At 43.2% G+C, this 19215-nt stretch overlaps 1 protein-coding gene across 2 annotated transcripts in view; it reads left to right on the forward strand.

Moving 5' to 3' along the window:
• The window catches only part of LOC141265440 (NFX1-type zinc finger-containing protein 1-like), a 200661-nt gene that overhangs the window by 57780 nt on the left and 123666 nt on the right, over positions 1–19215 (forward strand). For both annotated transcript variants that reach the window (XM_073678549.1, XM_073678550.1), the window contains exon 8: positions 2237–2443. In XM_073678549.1, the coding sequence (XP_073534650.1) occupies positions 2237–2443 (207 nt within the window). The remainder of the gene's footprint in view (positions 1–2236; positions 2444–19215) is intronic.

The raw sequence follows: 19215 nt of genomic DNA on the forward strand, positions 1-19215 counted from the left end.
GCCCATATTAGAGGTCTGAATGCTGAGAAATTTAGTTTTATCTCCTTGGTTTTTCGCAGGCTTTCCCCCGGACACCAAGTTATCCCCGCCCGTTTGCTTATTATTCCACCAATTCCCCGCCTATGTCCACGTATGCCATATTTCCCCCCCTCCCCACACGTCACAGGTCCCTGTGATGTGCGCTTTTTTCCCTCACCTCCCAGCACATGCACAAAGCGCGGCTCACAGGGAGCGCGCTTTGTTTCCTCCCAGGCCCGTTTGGCTGAGCAGAGTCCACAGTGACTCCCCGGCGCCTGCGCAATAGAGCACTGTGGTACTGTGCTCAGCCAAACGGGCCTGGGAGGAAACAAAGCGCGCTCCCTGTTGCGCCGGGAGGTGAGGGAAAGCAACGCATTGTCCACGCGAAACGCGCGTTGGGTAGGTGTTTTTTGCACTTTTTGTACTCTCCCTTTCCCCATTCGGGGAACTTTCAGCCCTTGGGTTAGTGCCTTGACTACTTTTTTTTTTATGTTTTATTATTCAGCCTTATGTGTATCCACTTGCATTGCCTTTTGCCCACTATTGCTTCTAGATTTTGTATAGATTATGGGGTACTGTAGCAATATTATTTGCTCCCCTGTTCATGTCTTGAGTGGTTGGGTGTGCTTAGTGTTTACTACTTGCTGTACATCATATTTCGCACTTTAATGATGCCTACCTGAGGCCTGTTGTTTTGGGGGGGTGTTCTGCTCTTTTTGCACACATCATGATTCATATTTCCTCTTATGGATCCTATATGTACCTTTTAATGTATTTATACTAATAATAAAATTTCTTTTCTAATTGCATTTTGTAAAGCTCCATTCCTGTCTTTTGTTGTCCAGTCTGTTAGACTGTTACTGAGAAATAGGACCTGTCACTTGGTCAAATTTAGAAAGTTTTTTGCTAATTTTTATTATCTTAAAGGGAATCTGTCACCACTTTGGAGTTATCAGACCTCTACTATGGGCATACAGGGTATAGAAATGTAAATTTATACATACCTGTATGGCCCATATTAGAGGTCTGAATGCTGAGAAATTTAGTTTTATCTCCTTGGTTTTTTGCAGGCTTTCCCCCGGACACCAAGTTATCCCCGCCCGTTTGCTTATTATTCCACCAATTCCCCGCCTATGTCCACGTATGCCATATTTCCCCCCCTCCCCACACGTCACAGGTCCCTGTGATGTGCGCTTTTTTCCCTCACCTCCCAGCACATGCACAAAGCGCGGCTCACAGGGAGCGCGCTTTGTTTCCTCCCGGGCCCGTTTGGCTGAGCAGAGTCCACAGTGACTCCCCGGCGCCTGCGCAATAGAGCACTGTGGTACTGTGCTCAGCCAAACGGGCCTGGGAGGAAACAAAGCGCGCTCCCTGTTGCGCCGGGAGGTGAGGGAAAAAAAGTGCACTTCACTTGACGCGTGGGGAGGGGGGGAAATAGGGTAAAAGTGGACATAGGTGGAGAATTTGTGGAATAATAAGCAGATGGGTGGGGTTAGCTTGGCGTCCGGGGGAACCAAGCCTGTGAAAAACCAAGGAGATAAAACTACATTTCTCTGCATTCAGACCTCTACCATGGGCCATACAGGTATGTATAGATTTACTTTTCTATACCCTGTATGGCCATAGTAGAGGTCTGATATCTCCAAAGTGGTGACAGATTCCCTTTAACCAAGGGATCATAGCTCACAGAATTCTATCGGGATGTGTCTTTAGGCTGCTCTCCAATATCACCCTATGAGTCACACCATTTTCAGTTCTTCAATACGAAAAATGAAACTTGTATATTATATAAAGTCATTACAAACAGAGTGATCTATTTCAAGTGTTTATTCCTGTTAATGTTGATGATTATGGCTTACAGCCAATGAAAACACAAAAGTCATTATCTCAGTAAATTAGAATACTTTATAACAACAGCTTGAAAAATTATTTTAAAATCCGAAATGTTGGCCTACTGAAATGTATGTTCAGTAAATGGACTCAATACTTGGTCGGGGCTCCTTTTGCGTCAATTACTGCATAAATGCTTTTAAGCTGCTTTCTAAAGGAAGACTACAGTAGTCATACTAGCGGAGTCAGTTGCACTAGAAAAATGTAGCTAGGTCTGGTAATTCTAGTGTACATGAAAATGTATTTAGGAACCAAAAAAAGACGTCTGTATTTTATATCATCTTTGTCATAAGAAATTGTAGCACATTTTATCTATTTTATCTTCCAGGTGCAGCTCAAGGAGCCTACAGAGATAGAACACCGCAAAATGACACAACTGGTGGTAGGAGAAATGGTAATCCACAAGCTCAGGCATCAGGACATGGAAGCCAGCAGCAGCGCTTTGGTACACCGGGGAGGTTATCGAATCGCCACAAAAGTCCTCTGAGATATGGTAGCCAAAACTTGGCTGCATCTTTTAGCACCGAGATGAAAGGTACTTTCTGTGCACATGCAGAAACTTTTTTTGCTATCTATTTAAAGTGAAACAATATTTTATGAATGCCAATTGAAATAATTTATTTAAAGAAATGTTGCATTGAAAATGGAAGGAATGTTCTAGTGTAGAACAGGTAATTAAGTTGTTTGGGATTATGTAACATTGCGCTTAGCTGTTGACTTACGAGGGGCGTTCATTAAAGATTTCCCCTGATCCACTTCCTGTGGACTGAGAGCAATGAAACTTGGCACAGTTATTAGTCCTTCTCCACATAGGTGCCACCTAGGGACACACACTTCTCCCATCTCTTTAAGCAACTGTAAACACCTCGCTCCTCAGTGTCTTTGCTGGATGGCAGGCAGGATGGTCGCGTCCAGCTACGATCCAGCTTGCCATCTAGATGTAGCAGAGCTGGAGCCGTCGCGGGACACATGGATTCTGTTCTTCACGTCGGAAAGGTGAGGTTGCTTTATTATTTTATTTTTATTGCAGGTGACAATGGCTTCAACTGGAATGGGCGTGATGGTAAATATGGTTTAATTTAGAACATTAAAAGGTGTCTGTCTTTATTTCAAATATTTTATTCTGGGTGTGGGTGTCTTTATTTTACATTTCACTTCCACTCTGGGGTTAGTAATGGGGACGTCTTATAGCCGCCTCTCCATTACTAACCTGGACTTGATGTCAACTGGCATTATAAGCTGACATCAACCCCAACCCTATAACCCCCACTGCCTACAGGGCAGTGGGCATAGCAAGACTAAGTGCCAGAGTTGGCGCATCCTATGGATGCACCACTTCTGGGGCGACTGAGGGCTGTTTCTAGCCTCGGTGGGGGCCAATATTCATGGCTCCTTCCTAGGCTATTAATATCAGCCCCCAGCTGTCTGCCTAGCCTTTGCTAGCTGTTAAAATAGGGGGACTCCATGTAAATTTTTTTGGGGTCCCCCATTTTAATAGCCAGTAAAGGCTAAGTATACAGCTGGGGGCTGATATTAGTAGCCTGGCAAGTTCCATGGGTATTACCCCCTTTCCAGACTAAAAACATCAGCCCCAGCTGTCCAGTTTCCTTCTGCTGGTTAATAAAATTACGAGGGGAACCCACGCCATTTTTTTCTCCAAAAATGTAATCATTTATTAATAAATGACATGAACAGTAACGTACACCTTCAAAGCACTGATTATACATCTCACATATTTATATCTATCTGTATATCTATCTATTATCTATATATCTAGCTATCCATATATCTATCTATTAATCTATTATCTATTTATCTATCTATCTATCCATATATCTATTATCTATCTATCAATATATCTATCTAGCTATCCCTATATCTACCCATATATCTATTAACTATCTATCCATATATCTATCCATATATCTATCTATCGATCTATTATCTATCTAGATAGATAGATAATAGTTAGATAGATATACGGATAGATAATAGATAGATAGATAGTAGATCGATAGATAGATGGATAGCTAGATATATAGATAATAGATAGATAGATGTATAGATATATGGATAGATAATAGATATGTGGAAAGATATATGGATAGATAGATCGATAGATACAATGATAAATAGATAATTAGATAGGTAGATAGATAATAGATAAATAGATATAATATATTATCTATCGACATATCTAATTATCTATCTATCTATTTATCCATATGTCTATTATCTATAAATCCATATATGTATTATCTATCTATCCATATATCTATTAATCTATTTATCTATCAATATATCCATATTTCTATGTATCTAACTATTATTTATCTATAAATCTATTTACAGTGGGGAAAAAAGTATTAAGTTTGCCACCAGTTGTGCAAGTTCTCCCACTTATAAAGATGAGAGAGGCCTGTAATTGACATCATAGGTAGACCTCAACTATGAGATACAAAATGAGAAAACAAATCCTGAAAATCACATTGTCTGATTTGGAAAGAAATTTTTTTCAAATTTTGGTGGAAAATAAGTATTTGGTCAATTACAAAAGTTCATCTCAATACTTTGTTATATATCCTTTGTTGGCAATGACAGAGGTCAAACGTTTTCTGTAAGTCTTCACAAGGTTGGCACACACTGTTGTTGGTATGTTGGCCCATTCCTCCATGCAGATCTCCTCTAGAGCAGTGATGTTTTGGGGCTGTCGCTGGGCAACACGGACTTTCAACTCCCTCCAAAGGTTTTCTATAGGGTTTAGATCTGGAGACTGGCTAGGCCACTCCAGGACCTTGAAATGCTTCTTACGAAGCCACTCCTTTGTTGCCCTGGCGGTGTGCTCGGGATAATTGTCATGCTGAAAGACCCAGCCACATTTCATCTTCAATGCCCTTACTGATGGAAGGAGGTTTGCACTCAAAACATCACAATACATGGCCCCATTCATTCTTTCATGTACACGGATCAGTCGTCCTGGTTCCTTGGCAGAGAAACAAAGCATGATGTTGCCACCCCCATGCTTCACAGTAGGTATGGTGTTCTTTGGATGCAACTCAGCATTCTTTCTCCTCCAAACATGCCGAGTTGTGTTTCTACCAAACAGTTCTACTTTGGTTTCATCTGACCATATGACATTCTCCCAATACTCTTCTTGATCATCCAAATGCTCTCTAGCAAACTTCAGACGGGCCCGGACATGTAATGGCTTAAGCAGGGGGACACGTCTGGCACTGTAGGATCTGAGTCCCTGGCAGCGTAGTGTGTTACTGATGGTAGCCTGTGTAATGTTGGTCCCAGCTCTCTACAGGTCATTCACTAGGTTCCCCCGTGTGGTTCTGTGATATTTGCTCACCGTTCTTGAGATTATTTTGGCCCCAGTGAGATCTTGTGTGGAGCCCCAGATCGAAGGAGACTATCAGTGGTCTTGTATGTCTTCCATTTTCTAATTATTGCTTCCACAGTTGATTTCTTCACACCAAGCTGCTTGCCTATTGCAGATTCAGTCTTCCCAGCCTGGTGCAGGGCTACAATTTTGTTTCTGGTGTCCTTCGACAGCTCTTTGGTCTTCACCATAGTGGAGTTTGGAGTGTGACTGTTTGAGGTTGCGGACAGGTGTCTTTTATACTGATAACAAGTTCAAACAGATGCCAGTACTACAGGTAATGAGTGGAGGACAGAGGAGCCTCTTAAAGAAGAAGTTACTGGTCTGCGAGAGCCAGAAATCTGACAAAATACTTATTTTCCACCAAAATTTGAAAAAAATTTCTTTCCAAATAGACAATGTGATTTTCAGGATTTTGTTTTCTCATTTTGCCTCTCATAGTTGAGGTCTACTTATGATGTCAATTACAGGCCTCTCTCATCTTTTTAAGTGGGAGAACTTGCACAATTTGAGGCTAACTAAATACTTTTTTTCCCCACTGTATCTATTCGTATATCTATTATCTATCTATCAATATATCCATATATCTATTATCTATCTATCTATGAATATAGCTATCCATTTATCTATCCATATATTTATTATCTCTCTATCTATCAGTATATCTATCCATATATCTGTTATCTATCTATGAATATATCCATCTGTCCATATATCTATCCATATATCTATTATCTATCTATCAATATATCTATCCATATATCTATTATCTATCAATATATCTATCTATCCATATATCTATCAATATATCTATTATCTATCTATTCATATATCTGTTATCTATCTTAGGGATTTTTACTCACTCGGCCGCGTTAGAGGTAGGCACAGGTTCACATAGTGATGCAGTCCACAGGTTCAAACAAACTGGTGGTTTATTTAGTGTCCATAAACCAGTCATGGAAGCAAAATATAACTGCTTCTTTCCGGCACAAAAAGGTATAACAAAACAAAACTCAAAATAGCCAGTCCATACAGTACGGCCTCAGCCATTTAAATGAAGTGCGTTAGAGGTAGGCACAGGTTCACATAGTGATGCAGTCCACAGGTTCAAACAAACTGGTGGTTTATTTAGTGTCCATAAACCAGTCATGGAAGCAAAATATAACTGCTTCTTTCCGGCACAAAAAGGTATAACAAAACAAAACTCAAAATAGCCAGTCCATACAGTACGGCCTCAGCCATTTAAATGAAGTGCTTTTCTCTGCCTTCAGCAGAGTCTGACCAGCACATGCAAGACTTCCTCACCTTGCAAAACACACAGACAGACTGAAACAGGCTTAAATCAGGCCTTCCAAGACCTGGACTGGCGGTAAGTGAGCAGCCGATCCCACCCAACTCTTTCAGCTGCTCGTAAAACCCGGCTCTATAATCCGAGCCCATTACACACCTCTTAGCACTATGTGTGCTGGAGCCTGCTTTTCTGAGTCCTACATCACCAAGGCTTGGCACCTTGGGGACACATACCTCCCGTCCACAACCTGTGTGGCCGCTGCATATTTTTTGTGGGGTGCTAAGATCCGGTCCATGGCTCTCTGGAAAGTGGTCGGAGCTCCTTGCAACCCAAACGGCATTCTGATGTACTGATAACATCCGTCTGGCGTTGAGAAGGCTGTCTTCTCTTTGGCCTCTTTGGACAGGGGAATTTGCCAGTATCCCTTGGTGAGGTCCAGGTTGGTGATGTACCGAGCGGGTCCTAGCCTTTCGATAAGCTCATCTACCCTAGGCATTGGGTGGGTGTCGAACTTCGAGACCTCGTTCAGCTTCCTATAGTTGTTGCAAAACTGCCATTCTCCCTCTGGTTTCGGCACTAAGACTATGGTACTGCACCAGCCACTCTTGGACTCTTCAATGACTCCCAGGCTAAGCATCCGCTTCACCTCTTTCGAGATCAACTCTCGGCGGGCTTCGGGAATCCGATACGGCTTCAAGTTTACCCGGACATGAGGCTCCGTAAGAACCTCTTGCTCTATGACCTGAGTACACCCGGGTAGTTCTGAGAACAGGTCTCAATTCCGATGTAGCAACTTTTTTCACTGTTGCATTTGGGCACTCTGCCACTTTGACCTCTTTCACGTCGGCGTCAGCCTCAGCCACCAAACACGGAGCTTCCACAGGTTCTCTGTCATGCCACGATTTATTCAGGTTAACATGGTAAATTTGTTAGGGCTTCCTCTTCCCCAGTTGGTGGATTTTATAGTTGACTTCCCTAACTTTCTCTACCATCTCATAGGGGCCCTGCCACTTGACTTGGCCATGAACTTTCTCTTCACTGTGGGTACTAGCAAAAGTACTCGATCTCCCGGGTTGAACTGTCTCACCCTGGCTGACCTATTATACACCCTGGACTGTGCCTCTTGTGCCTTGAGGAGGTGCTCCTTCACAATGGGCATCACATTGGCAATCCTTTCTTGCATCTGGGCAATGTGCTCCACCACGCTCCTATAGGGAGTGGTTTCAGCTTCCCAGGACTCTTTCGCCACATCCAGGAGTCCTCGAGGGTGTTGGCCATAGAGTAGTTCAAACGGGGAGAATCCCGTGGAAGCTTGGGGAACTTCCCTGATGGAGAACAAGAGATAGGGAAGCAGACAGTCCCAGTCTCGGTAATCCTTCTCCACTGCTTTTCTCAACATTGCCTTCAAGGTTTTGTTAAACCTCTCGACCCGTCAGGAGATGGTACATGGAGATTCTCAGTTGGCAATCTGCAGTGTCTTGCACAATTCCCTCATGACCTTTGACATAAATGGAGTTTCTTGGTCGGTTAGGATCTTCTTAGGCAACCCGTTCTAGAAAATAGATATACTAACTTCCGGGCTATACACCTGGTGGAGGAGTTTTGTAGTGGTACGGCCTCCGGATACCGTGTAGCATAATCTAATACCACCAGACTATACTGATGCCCTCGGGTGGACTTGACCAAGGGTCCCACTAGATCCATAGCTATGCGATCGAATGGGACCTCGATGACAGGTAGCGGTACTAGGGGACTGCGGAAATGGGCTACCGGGGAGGTTAGCTTGCATGTGGGGCAGGAACGACAATATCTCGTTATTTCTATGTAGCAACCTGGCCAGTAGAATCTCTGGAGGATCCGTTCCTGAGTCTTATCTGCGCCCAGGTGACCACCCAACACATGTGAATGAGCCATGTCTAACACTCTGCGTCTATAGTGCCCTGGCACCAGCAACTGCTCTATTACCTCACCCCTTGGCTTGGTTACTCTGTACAGCAAATCACCATTCACAGCAAAATGAGGGAACTAACTGTCGGCCCCAGACTCCTGAGGCACTTCATTTAACACAGTAACATTTTCAAATGCCCCTTTCAGAGTTAAATCCCTGAGTTGGGCTGTTCCAAAGTTTCCCTCGGACACCTCCAGCTCAGGGATATTGGCCCCATGGGATTCTGCCTCATCCTCATTGCCCACAAACACACACATGGGAAACTCGTCCATTACGGCCTGCGCCGAAGTTTCTTCAGGGGTGAACTGGCTGTCAGAGTTACGCCACGCCACGCCAGGATCTTAGCCTTAAGCTTGCTATACTCCTTAGCGTCCTGCAGGGCCAGATCAAAGTACGCCTTCTGTGGTTCCACGGTCAGATATGGCGCTAGAACCTCCGCCCACTGCTCCGGTGGTAGTCTCTCACGGTCAACCACCCTCTCAAACACGGCCAGGCACGCCTCAACGTCATCCTCCAGAGTCATCTTTTGCTTCGTCCCTCTCATGATTTTCCTCACCTGGGTCTCGTTGCTTCGGCCTGGAGGTGGTACGGCTTCTCTGACACAGAGGGCCTCTGCCAGGAGCGTCATTTGTTCCTGTTGCTGTCGCTGCTGCATCTGTTGTATTAATAGTTTATTCATCTCCTGCTGAGCTTGCTGCTGATGCATATTTTCCTGCACCAGTTGCTTTATCAGCTCCTCCATGCTGCCGGACGAACCTTGCTGGCTGGCGGCCTTCACCCAGGACATATGCGGTTTCCTGTAGCAGTCACACTGCCCCTTGGGATTCGTGCCTGTGCTACTAAAACCAATTGTAGGGATTTATACTCACTCAGCCCCGTTAGAGGTAGGCACAGGTTCACACAGTGATGCTGTCCACAGGTTCAAACAAACTGGTGGTTTATTTAGTGTCGATAAACCAGTCAGGAAACAAAATATAACTGCCTCTTCCTGGCACAAAAAGGTATAACAAAACAAAACTCAAAGTAGCCAGTCCATACAGCACGGCCTCAGCCATTTAAATTAAGTCCTTTTCTCTGCCTTCAGCAGAGTCTGAGCAGCACATGCAAGACTTCCTCACCTTGCAAAACACACAGACAGACTGAAACAGGCTTAAATCAGGCCTTCCAAGACCTGGACTGGAGGTAAGTGAGCAGCCGATCCCACCCAACTCTTTCAGCTGCTCGTAAAACCCGGCTCTATAATCCGAGCCCATTACACACCTCTCAGCACTGCTTTTCCGAGTCCTACATCACCAAGGCTTGGCATCTTGGGGACACATACCTCCCATCCACGACCTGTCTGGCTGCAACCTTACACTATCTATCTATCCATATATCTATTATCTATCTATCAATATATCTATCCATATATCTAATATCAATCTATCAATATATCTATCTATCCATATATCTATTAAATATCTGTCTATCCATATATCTATTCATATATCTATCTATCGATCTATTATCTATATACAGTTATATGAAAAAGTTTGGGCACCCCTATTAATCTTAAGCTTAATGTTTTATAAAAATTGGTGTTTTTGCAACAGCTATTTCAGTTTGATATATGTAATAACTGTTGGACACAGTAATGTTTCTGCCTTGAAATTAGGTTTATTGTAGTAACAGAAAATGTGCAATCTGCATTCAAACAAAATTTGACAGGTGCATAAGTATGGGCACCTCACCAGAAAAGTGACATTAATATTTAGCAGATCCTCCTCTTGCAAAAATAACAGCCTCTAGTCGCTTCCTGTAGCTTTTAATTATTTCCTGGATCCTGGATGAAAGTATTTTTGACCATTCCTTTTTACAAAACAATTCCAGTTCAGTTAAGTTTGATGGTCGCCGAGCATGGACAGCCCTCTTCAAATGATCCCACAGATGTTCAATGATATTCAGGTCTAGGGACTGGGATGGCCATTCCAGAACATTGTAATTGTTCCTCTGCATGAATGCCTGAGTAGATTTGGAGCGGTGTTTTGGATCATTGTCTTGCTGAAAGATCCATCTCCTGCGTAACTTCAACTTTGTCACTGATTCTTGAACATTATTGTCAAGAATCTGCTGATACTGAGTGGAATCCATGCGTCCCTCAACTTTAACAAGATTCCCGGTGCCAGCATTGGCCACACAGCCCCAAAGCATGATGGAACCTCCACCAAATTTTACTGTGGGTAGCAAGTGTTTTTCTTGGAATGCTGTGTTTTTTTGTCGCCATGCATAACGCCTTTTTGTATGACCAAACAACTCAATCTTGGTTTCATCAGTCCACAGGACCTTCTTCCAAAAAGAAATTGGCTTCTCCAAATGTGCTTTTGCATACCTCAGCCGACTCTGTTTGTGGCGTGCTTGCAGAAACGGCTTCTTTCGCATCACTCTCCCATACAGCTTCTCCTTGTGCAAAGTGCGTTGTATAGTTGACCGATGCACAGTGACACCATCTGCAGCAAGTTGATGCTGCAGCTCTCTGGAGGTGGTCTGAGGATTGTCCTTGACTGATCTCACCATTCTTCTTCTCTGCCTTTCTGATGTTTTTCTCGGCCTGCCACTTCTGGCCTTAACAAGAACTGTCCCTGTGTTCTTCCATTTCCTTACTATGTTCCTCACAGTGGAAACTGACAGGTTAAATCTCTGAGACAGCTTTTTGTATCATTCCCCTGAACAACTATGTTGAATAATCTTTGTTTTCAGATCTTTTGACAGTTGTTTTGAGGAGCCCATGATGCCACTCTTCAGAGGAGATTCAAACAGGAGAACAACTTGCAAGTGGCCACTTTAAGTAGCTTTTCTCATGATTGCATACACCTAGCTATGCAGTTCAAAGCTCAATGAGGTTACAAAACCAAAAAAAGTGCTTTAGTAAGTCAGTAAAAAGTAGGTAGGAGTATTTAAAACAAGAAAATGATAAGGGTGCCCATACTTATGCACCTGTCAAATTTTGTTTGAATGCAGATTGCACATTTTCTTAAGATTAATAGGGGTGCATAAACTTTTTCATATAACTGTATCTATCTATATAGATAGATATATGGATAGATAATAGACAGATAGATAAATAGAAAATAGATTGATAGATATATGTATAGATATATGGATAGATATATAATAGATATATGGATACATAGATAGATATATGGATAGATATATCAATAGATATATGAATAGATAATAGATAGATAAAGAGATAATAGATCGATCGATAGATAGATATATGGATATATAGGTATATTGATAGATAATAGATATATGGATAGATAGATAGATAAATAGATTAATAGATATATGAATAGATAGACAATAGATAGATATAAGGATAGATAGATAGACTATCTAGCTATCTATCTTTCAATCTATCATTCTATCTATCTATCTATGTAACAACATTTTTGTTCCTGGCTTCCAAGTGTAATATTTCAACTGCTTATGTTTAAAGAGTATGGAAAAACTACTACATTCAGCATAAACTTGAATTTTATGAGCACAGCCCAGAAAAATTTTGTATTTGTTGTGACAAAAAAAAAAAATTATTATATTTTCGTTCATGTGGTCTGATAAAAAACAACACTTGCCTGGTAAGTAGACAAAGCCATTCAAAAATCACTTAAAAACGTTCAGAAATGAGTAGGTTTTCTAGATTTTCGAGTGTACTGCAAATCACTTTCTTGAAGAAGCCCCCAAATGTAGTCCTCCATCATGTTTTCGTTATACTGTCCTTGGTAACGATGTTCAAAGCCCAATATATCTTGATGAAAGCACTCGCCTTGCTCCTCTGAGTAAGCTCCCATGTTTTCCTTGAACTTGTCAAGATGAGCGTCAAGGATATGGACTTTGAGAGACATTCTGCATCCCATTATGGTGTAATTCTTTATGAGAGTCTGAACCAACTGCACATAGTTTTTAGCCTTGTGATTACCCAGGAAGCCATGAACCACTGCAACGAAACTGTTCCAAGCCTTTTTCTCCGTCCTGTTCAGCAGCTTGGCGAACTTGTCACATTCTGTGATCTTCTTGATCTGCGGTCCAACGAAGATACCAGCCTTGACCTTTGCCTTGGACAGCTTTGGAGATCTTGGAAGTACTTGAAAGGTGCTGACTCCTTGTCAAGAGCCATGACAAATTGCTTGATGAGGCCTAACTTGATGTGCAGTGGTGGCATCAGCACCTTCAGAGGTTCTATCAGTGGCTCCCACTTGACGTTGCTCTTCCCCACAGAGAACTCGGTCCGCTGTGGCCAATCCTTTCTGTGATAGTGCTCCTTAGTGTCACGGCTGTCCCAGAGGCAAAGGAAACAAGAACATTTTGTGAAACCGCCTTGAAGGCCCATCAGGAATGACACCATTTTGAATTCTCCAAATACCTCCCATCTATAGTCGTCATACTTCAAGGCACTCAGCAACATCTTGACACTGGTGTAGTCCTCTTTGAGATACACTGAGTGAGCCATAGGGAGAGACGGGTAGTTGTTTCCGTTGTGAAGCAGCACGGTTTTGAGGCTCCGGGATGAACCATTTATGAATAGGCGCCATTCACTCGGGTTACAGGTGATACCTATAGCCTCAAAAAGACCGGCCACATTGTTGCAGAAGCACAACCCATCTTCCCGACTAAAGAAGTTGGAAAATGTTTGGTGATGCTTTCTCTGATCTGTGACTTGCACGCTTTCATCCAACAAGTTCCACTGTTTGAGCCTCGATGTCAGAAGCTCAGCATTGGACTTGGTAAGATGAAGGTCTCTGATCAGATCGTTGACGTCTTCCTGGTTAGGAAAGTATGGCCTTCTCTCCTCAACTGCATCTGTGAAAACGTAATCTTGATCTGCAATATCTTCCTCGCTGTCTGACATGCTGCTTTTCCCTAAAGATGGCTGATCCCTCTTCGGGGGAGTTGGAAAAGGCAGATTGGGGCAGTGTGTTACTGGGGCAATGGAAGAAGGAATCTATGGATAAACGATTTGAGGCACATTCTTGCCTGTGCGACGTTTGGCATGATCCACCATGCCGAAGTAGCAGTTGCTTGAGTGGTCTGTCAGTTGCCACCAAATTCACGGGATACCAAACTTCATGGCTCTTTTTTCTCCCCTGTACCAACCTGTAACACAGCTGATATAATTAATTATATAAATTTAAAAGCAGGAAATTTGACACTTTACTTAATACATATTTTACTATAGTGCATTGACATATGTGAAAATTTTGTCAATTGCAACTCCTTAAACTGTAGTAGATCTAAATCATTGAAATTCTACAAAATAAAGCACTGCCATCTAAACGAGCCGCAATTGTTCACCTTACCTTCAACAGTTTTCTTGCAATATTCACATGTGAAATGAGGTGCCCAGGACTTGTCTTGATCCCTGACAGGCATGCCGAAATATGCCTTGTAGGCCTCGCACATCTTACAACATGCTTTCACGGAATACTTTCTCGCTCTTGTCTTTATAAATTGTCCACACACGTAGCAAAATGCATCTGCTGGGCGCAAACAACCTCTTGATGCCATCTAAAACAAATAGCTCTCTCCCTCCTTGTCCTCAACAGAACAGTATAGTAGCTCCTATGGAAACTGAAACCTGACACTGCACTGAGAGCCAAGGGAGTAGGGAGGAGGGAGCTGCTGAGAGGGACTGCATAATTACATGACAGTTTATACAGCAGCCGGACTATTCCTGTTTGCTTATAATGGAGAGGACTAATGTACCTGCTCCCTGCAGGGTCTGACAATGCTGATAACATGGAAACTACAAAGGGTAGAATAATGATTTTACATATTTTTTAAAGGTCTGCCCAGGCACTGTTCAAGGGTAATATTAGTATCATACTGAAAAATGACCTGACCGTGTCCCTTTAACTATAATTCGTTCTTCTCTTACTCAGCAATAACATAAACCGAAATGTTGGTTCGAGTCACCTGTGCTTTGATACTTGTATGACTAGTATTGAACAGTCCCAGAACATTCTATAAAGTTCTAAAAGTTTCTAGAAACTTCTAGATAATTCTGGAAAATTGTAGAAACTTCTGCACAATTGTAGCAGTTCAAGAATATTCTAGAAGACTACTCAGTATTGAATACGAATCGAGAATTTTCCCGAAAACAGACAAATTTCAAAATTTCATTGTCTTGATCACAGAAGCAAAGTTTTTGTGGAACAACAACTATTTTCTATTTGTTTTAGGCATAATGGGTTAGGAAAACATACTCTGTACCCAGGAATAAAAAAAAAAAATTTGTTACATAGTTGGTCGATAGGTCGATAGATAAATAGATATACTCTATTAGCTATCTAATTATCTATTATCTATCACTGATGACACCCAGATCTACCTCTCTGGTCCAGATGTCACTTCTCTGCTGTCCAGAATCCCAGCATGTCTAGCAGCCATATCCTCCTTCTTCTCCTCCCGCTTCCTCATGCTCAATGTGGACAAAATTGAACTCATCATCTTTCCCCCATCTCGCATATCTTCCCCACCTGACCTTTTTATCACAATAAATGACATCACACTTTCCCCTGTACCGGCAATCCGCTGCCTCGGAGTAACCCTTGAATCTGCCCTGTTATTCAAACCCCACATCCAAGCTCTCGACACCTCTTGTCGCCTCCAGCTCAAAAATATTTCCAGAATCCATCCTTTCCTCAACCCTCAATCTACTAAACTAGTTGTGCATGCCCTCATCATCTCCCGCCTCGACTACTGCAACATCCTCCTCTGTGGCCTTCCTGCTAATATTCTCGCACCCCTCCATTCCATCCCTAACTCTGCTGCGCAACTAGTTCATCTCTCGCCTCACTACTCCTCTGCTATCCCCCTTTGCAAATTCATTCACTGGCTCCCAATTGCCCAGCGTATCCAGTTCAAACTACTAACACTGACCTACAAAGCCATTCATAACCTCTCTCCTCCGTACATCTCTGAACTAATTTCCCGATACATTCCCTTACATAATCTTCGGTCCTCCCAAGACCTCCTTCTCTCCTCCACACTTATTCGTTCGTCATCCAATCGCCTCCAAAATTTCTCCCGAATATCCCTCATCCTATGGAATTCTGTGCCTCAACACGTCCGATTATCCGCCACACTTGGATCCTTCAGACGGAACCTGAAAACCCATCTCTTCAAACAAGCTTACAGCCTGCCATGACCTTGCCTGCTGCCACATCAACAACACCGGAGCTACTGCAACCCTCCAACCTCATGTCTCCTTCCCCATTGCTGTAGAATGTAAGCCCGTAAGGGCAGGGTCCTCTTCCCTCTGTACCAGTCTATCATTGTTAGTTTGTTTACTGTAAGTGATATCTGTATTTGGTATGTAAGCCCTCCTTATGTACAGCACCATGGAATCAATGGTGCTACATAAATAAATAATAATAATCTATCATTCTATCTATCGATCTATCTATAGATATAAATAAGTGAGATATATAATCAGTGATTTGCGTGTGTAACTTACTGTTCATGTCCTTTATTAATAAATGATTAAATTTCTGTAAAAAAAAAGTGGCATGCGGTCCCTCGTAATTTTATTAACCAGCAGAGGAAAAGTGGACAGCTGGGGCAGATGTTTTTAGCCTGGAAAGTGGGTAATACCCATGGAGCTTCCCAGGCTACTAATATCAGCTGTCAGCTGTATACTTAGCCTTTACTGGCTATTAAAATGGGGGACCCCCCAAAAAATTGATGTGGGGTCCCCGTATTTTAACAGCTAGCAAAGGCTATGCAGACAACTGGGGGCTGATATTAATAGCCTAGGAAGGGGCCATGAATATTGGCCCCCTCCGAGGCTATCAACAGCAGCCCTCAGCCACTCCAGAAATCGTGCATCCATAGGATGCGCCAATTCTGGCACTTAACCTCACTCTGCCCACTGCCCTGTAGAGGTGGCAGTGGGATTATAGGGTTGGGGTTGATGTCAGCTTATAATGTCAGCTGACATCAAGCCCAGGTTAGTAATGGAGAGGCGTCTATAAGACGCCTCATTGCTAACCCCATAGTGAGGGTGAAATTTAAAATAAAGACACCCACACCCAGAATAAAATACTTTATCTATCTATATAAATAAAAATGTAAATGTTCGTTTGTTCAAAATCTTAAATCTCTGAAAGTTCTTCACCGATTGCTTTGAAATTTTGATACAACGTTGCATTCGAATACACGCATGTTTTTATATACAGTACAGACCTAAAGTTTGGACACACCTTCTCATTTAAAGATTTTTCTGTATTTTCATGAGTATGAAAATTTTACATTCACACTGAAGGCATCAAAACTATGAATTAACACATGTGGAATTATATATTTAACAAAAAAGTGTGAAACAGCTGAAAATATGTCTTAAATTCTAGGTTCTTCAAAGTAGCCACCTTTTGCTTTGATGACTGCTTTGCACACTCTTGGCATTCTCTTGATGAGCTTCAAGAGGTAGTCACCGAAAATGGTTTTCACTTCACAGGTGTGCCCTGTCAGGTTTAATAAGTGGGATTTCTTGCATTATAAATGGGGTTGGGACCGTCAGTTGTGTTGTGCAGAATTGTGGTGGATACACAGCTGATAGTCAAACTGAATAGACTGTTAGAATTTGTATTATGGCAAGAAAAAAGCAGCTAAGTAAAGAAAAAGAAGCGGCCATCATTACTTTAAGAAATGAAAGTCAGTCAGTCCGAAAAATTGGGCAAACTTTGAAAGTGTCCCCAAGTGCAGTTGCAAAAACCATCAAGCGCTACAAAGAAACTGGCTCACATGAGGACCGCCCCAGGAAAGGAAGACCAAGAGTCACCTCTGCATCTCAGGATAAGTTTATCAGAGTCACCAGCCTCAGAAATCAAAGGTTAACAGCAGCTCAGATTAGAGACCAGGTCAATGCCACACAGAGTTCTAGCAGCAGACACATCTCTACAACAACTGTTAAGAGGAGATTTTGTGCAGCAGGCCTTCATGGTAAAATAGCTGCTAGGAAACCACTGCTAAGGACATGCAACAAGCAGAAGAGACTTGTTTGGGCTAAAGAACACAAGGAATGGACATTAGACCAGTGGAAATCTGTGCTTTGCTCTGATGAGTCCAAATTTGAGATCTTTGGTTCCAACCACCATGTCTTTGTGCGACGCAGAAAAGGTGAACGGATGGACTCTACATGCCTGGTTCCCACCGTGAAGCATGGAGGAGGAGGTGTGATGGTGTGGGGGTGCTTTGCTGGTGACACTGTTGGGGATTTAGTCAAAATTGAAGGCATACTGAACCAGCATGGCTATCACAGCATCTTGCAGTGGCATGCTATTCCATCCGGTTTGCGTTTAGTTGGACCATCATTTATTTTTCAACAGGACCATGACCCCAAACACACCTCCAGGCTGTGTAAGGGCTATTTGATCAAGCAGGAGCGTGATGGGGTGCTACGCCAGATGACCTGGCCTCCACAGTCACCAGACCTGAACCCAATCGAGATGGTTTGGGGTGAGCTGGACCGCAGAGTGAAGGCAAAAGGACCAACAAGTGCTAAGCATCTCTGGGAACTCCTTCAAGATTGTTGGAAGACCATTTCCGGTGACTACCTCTTGAAGCTCATCAAGAGAATGCCAAGAGTGTGCAAAGCAGTCATCAAAGCAAAAGGTGGCTACATTGAAGAACCTAGAATTTAAGACATATTTTCAGTTGTTTCACACTTTTTTGTTAAGTATATAATTCCACATGTGTTAATTTATAGTTTTGATGCCTTCAGTGTGAATGTACAATTTTCATACTCATGAAAATACAGAAAAATCTTTAAATGAGAAGGTGTGTCCAAACTTTTGGTCTGTACTGTACCTACTATGTTTTTATATACCAGCTGTGGGACGTAAAAGCAACAGCGAGAGGGGGCTGTTACAAGCTCCCAGGCTGACTCTCCCCTGCTGCCCTGCATTCTCCCCCCCCTTAGTGACATCTCATTCATAAACCCTTCTCCCTGTCCTTCATTCGCCCCAGCCGCTGCCTGTGCTCTGCTCCTTTCGTGTTCCCCGTGGTGGTTGGAGGAAGGGGAATGATGAGACCTTCTGTTCAAGGCCGAGAGACGCTTACTCATCACCACCAACGTCTGAGAGGCGTCCGCCTCTGCTCTCCGGCACCGCTGCTGCAGCTTCTTCTTCTCCGGCAAGTGAGTCTTATTTCCGACTGCGCAACAACAAGCGGGGGAGGGAGGGAAGAAGAGAGGGAGGCTGCACTGAGAGGTGCAGGCCACGGCCTTCGCTCTGGGCGCTGAGTTGGGCCCGAGCCTCGCAGCAGTGGGCGGATAGCGAGCGAGTGCAAATCCCACTGCGCCACCGACGGGAGCGGCGCTGTGATCTGGCCGGTACCGGCCCAGGACATGTCAAGTGGATCACCCCCTACTGCCTTCATCTCAACGCCCCCTCCTATCACATTCCCTCTGTACTGGGGAATTGCATAACTAGCAATCCCTGACATGATCGGCGACATTTTGACACCTGACAGCAAGTACCTACCTCTTTAGTGACCTGTGCAGAGTACAGGCCTGCAAGGGTCACAGGGTAAAGGCTGCTACCATGCCTGCCTGATGGGCACAACTATCAACAGCGCCAGCATTGCCCCACCTTTTAATGTTCTAAATTAAACCATACTTACCATCACGCCCATTCCAGTTGAAGC

The sequence above is a fragment of the Phyllobates terribilis genome, unplaced genomic scaffold (genome assembly GCF_046119375.1).
Source record: "Phyllobates terribilis strain yellow unplaced genomic scaffold, ASM4611937v1 Scaffold_4__5_contigs__length_816908805, whole genome shotgun sequence".
Taxonomy (NCBI): Eukaryota; Metazoa; Chordata; class Amphibia; order Anura; family Dendrobatidae; genus Phyllobates; species Phyllobates terribilis.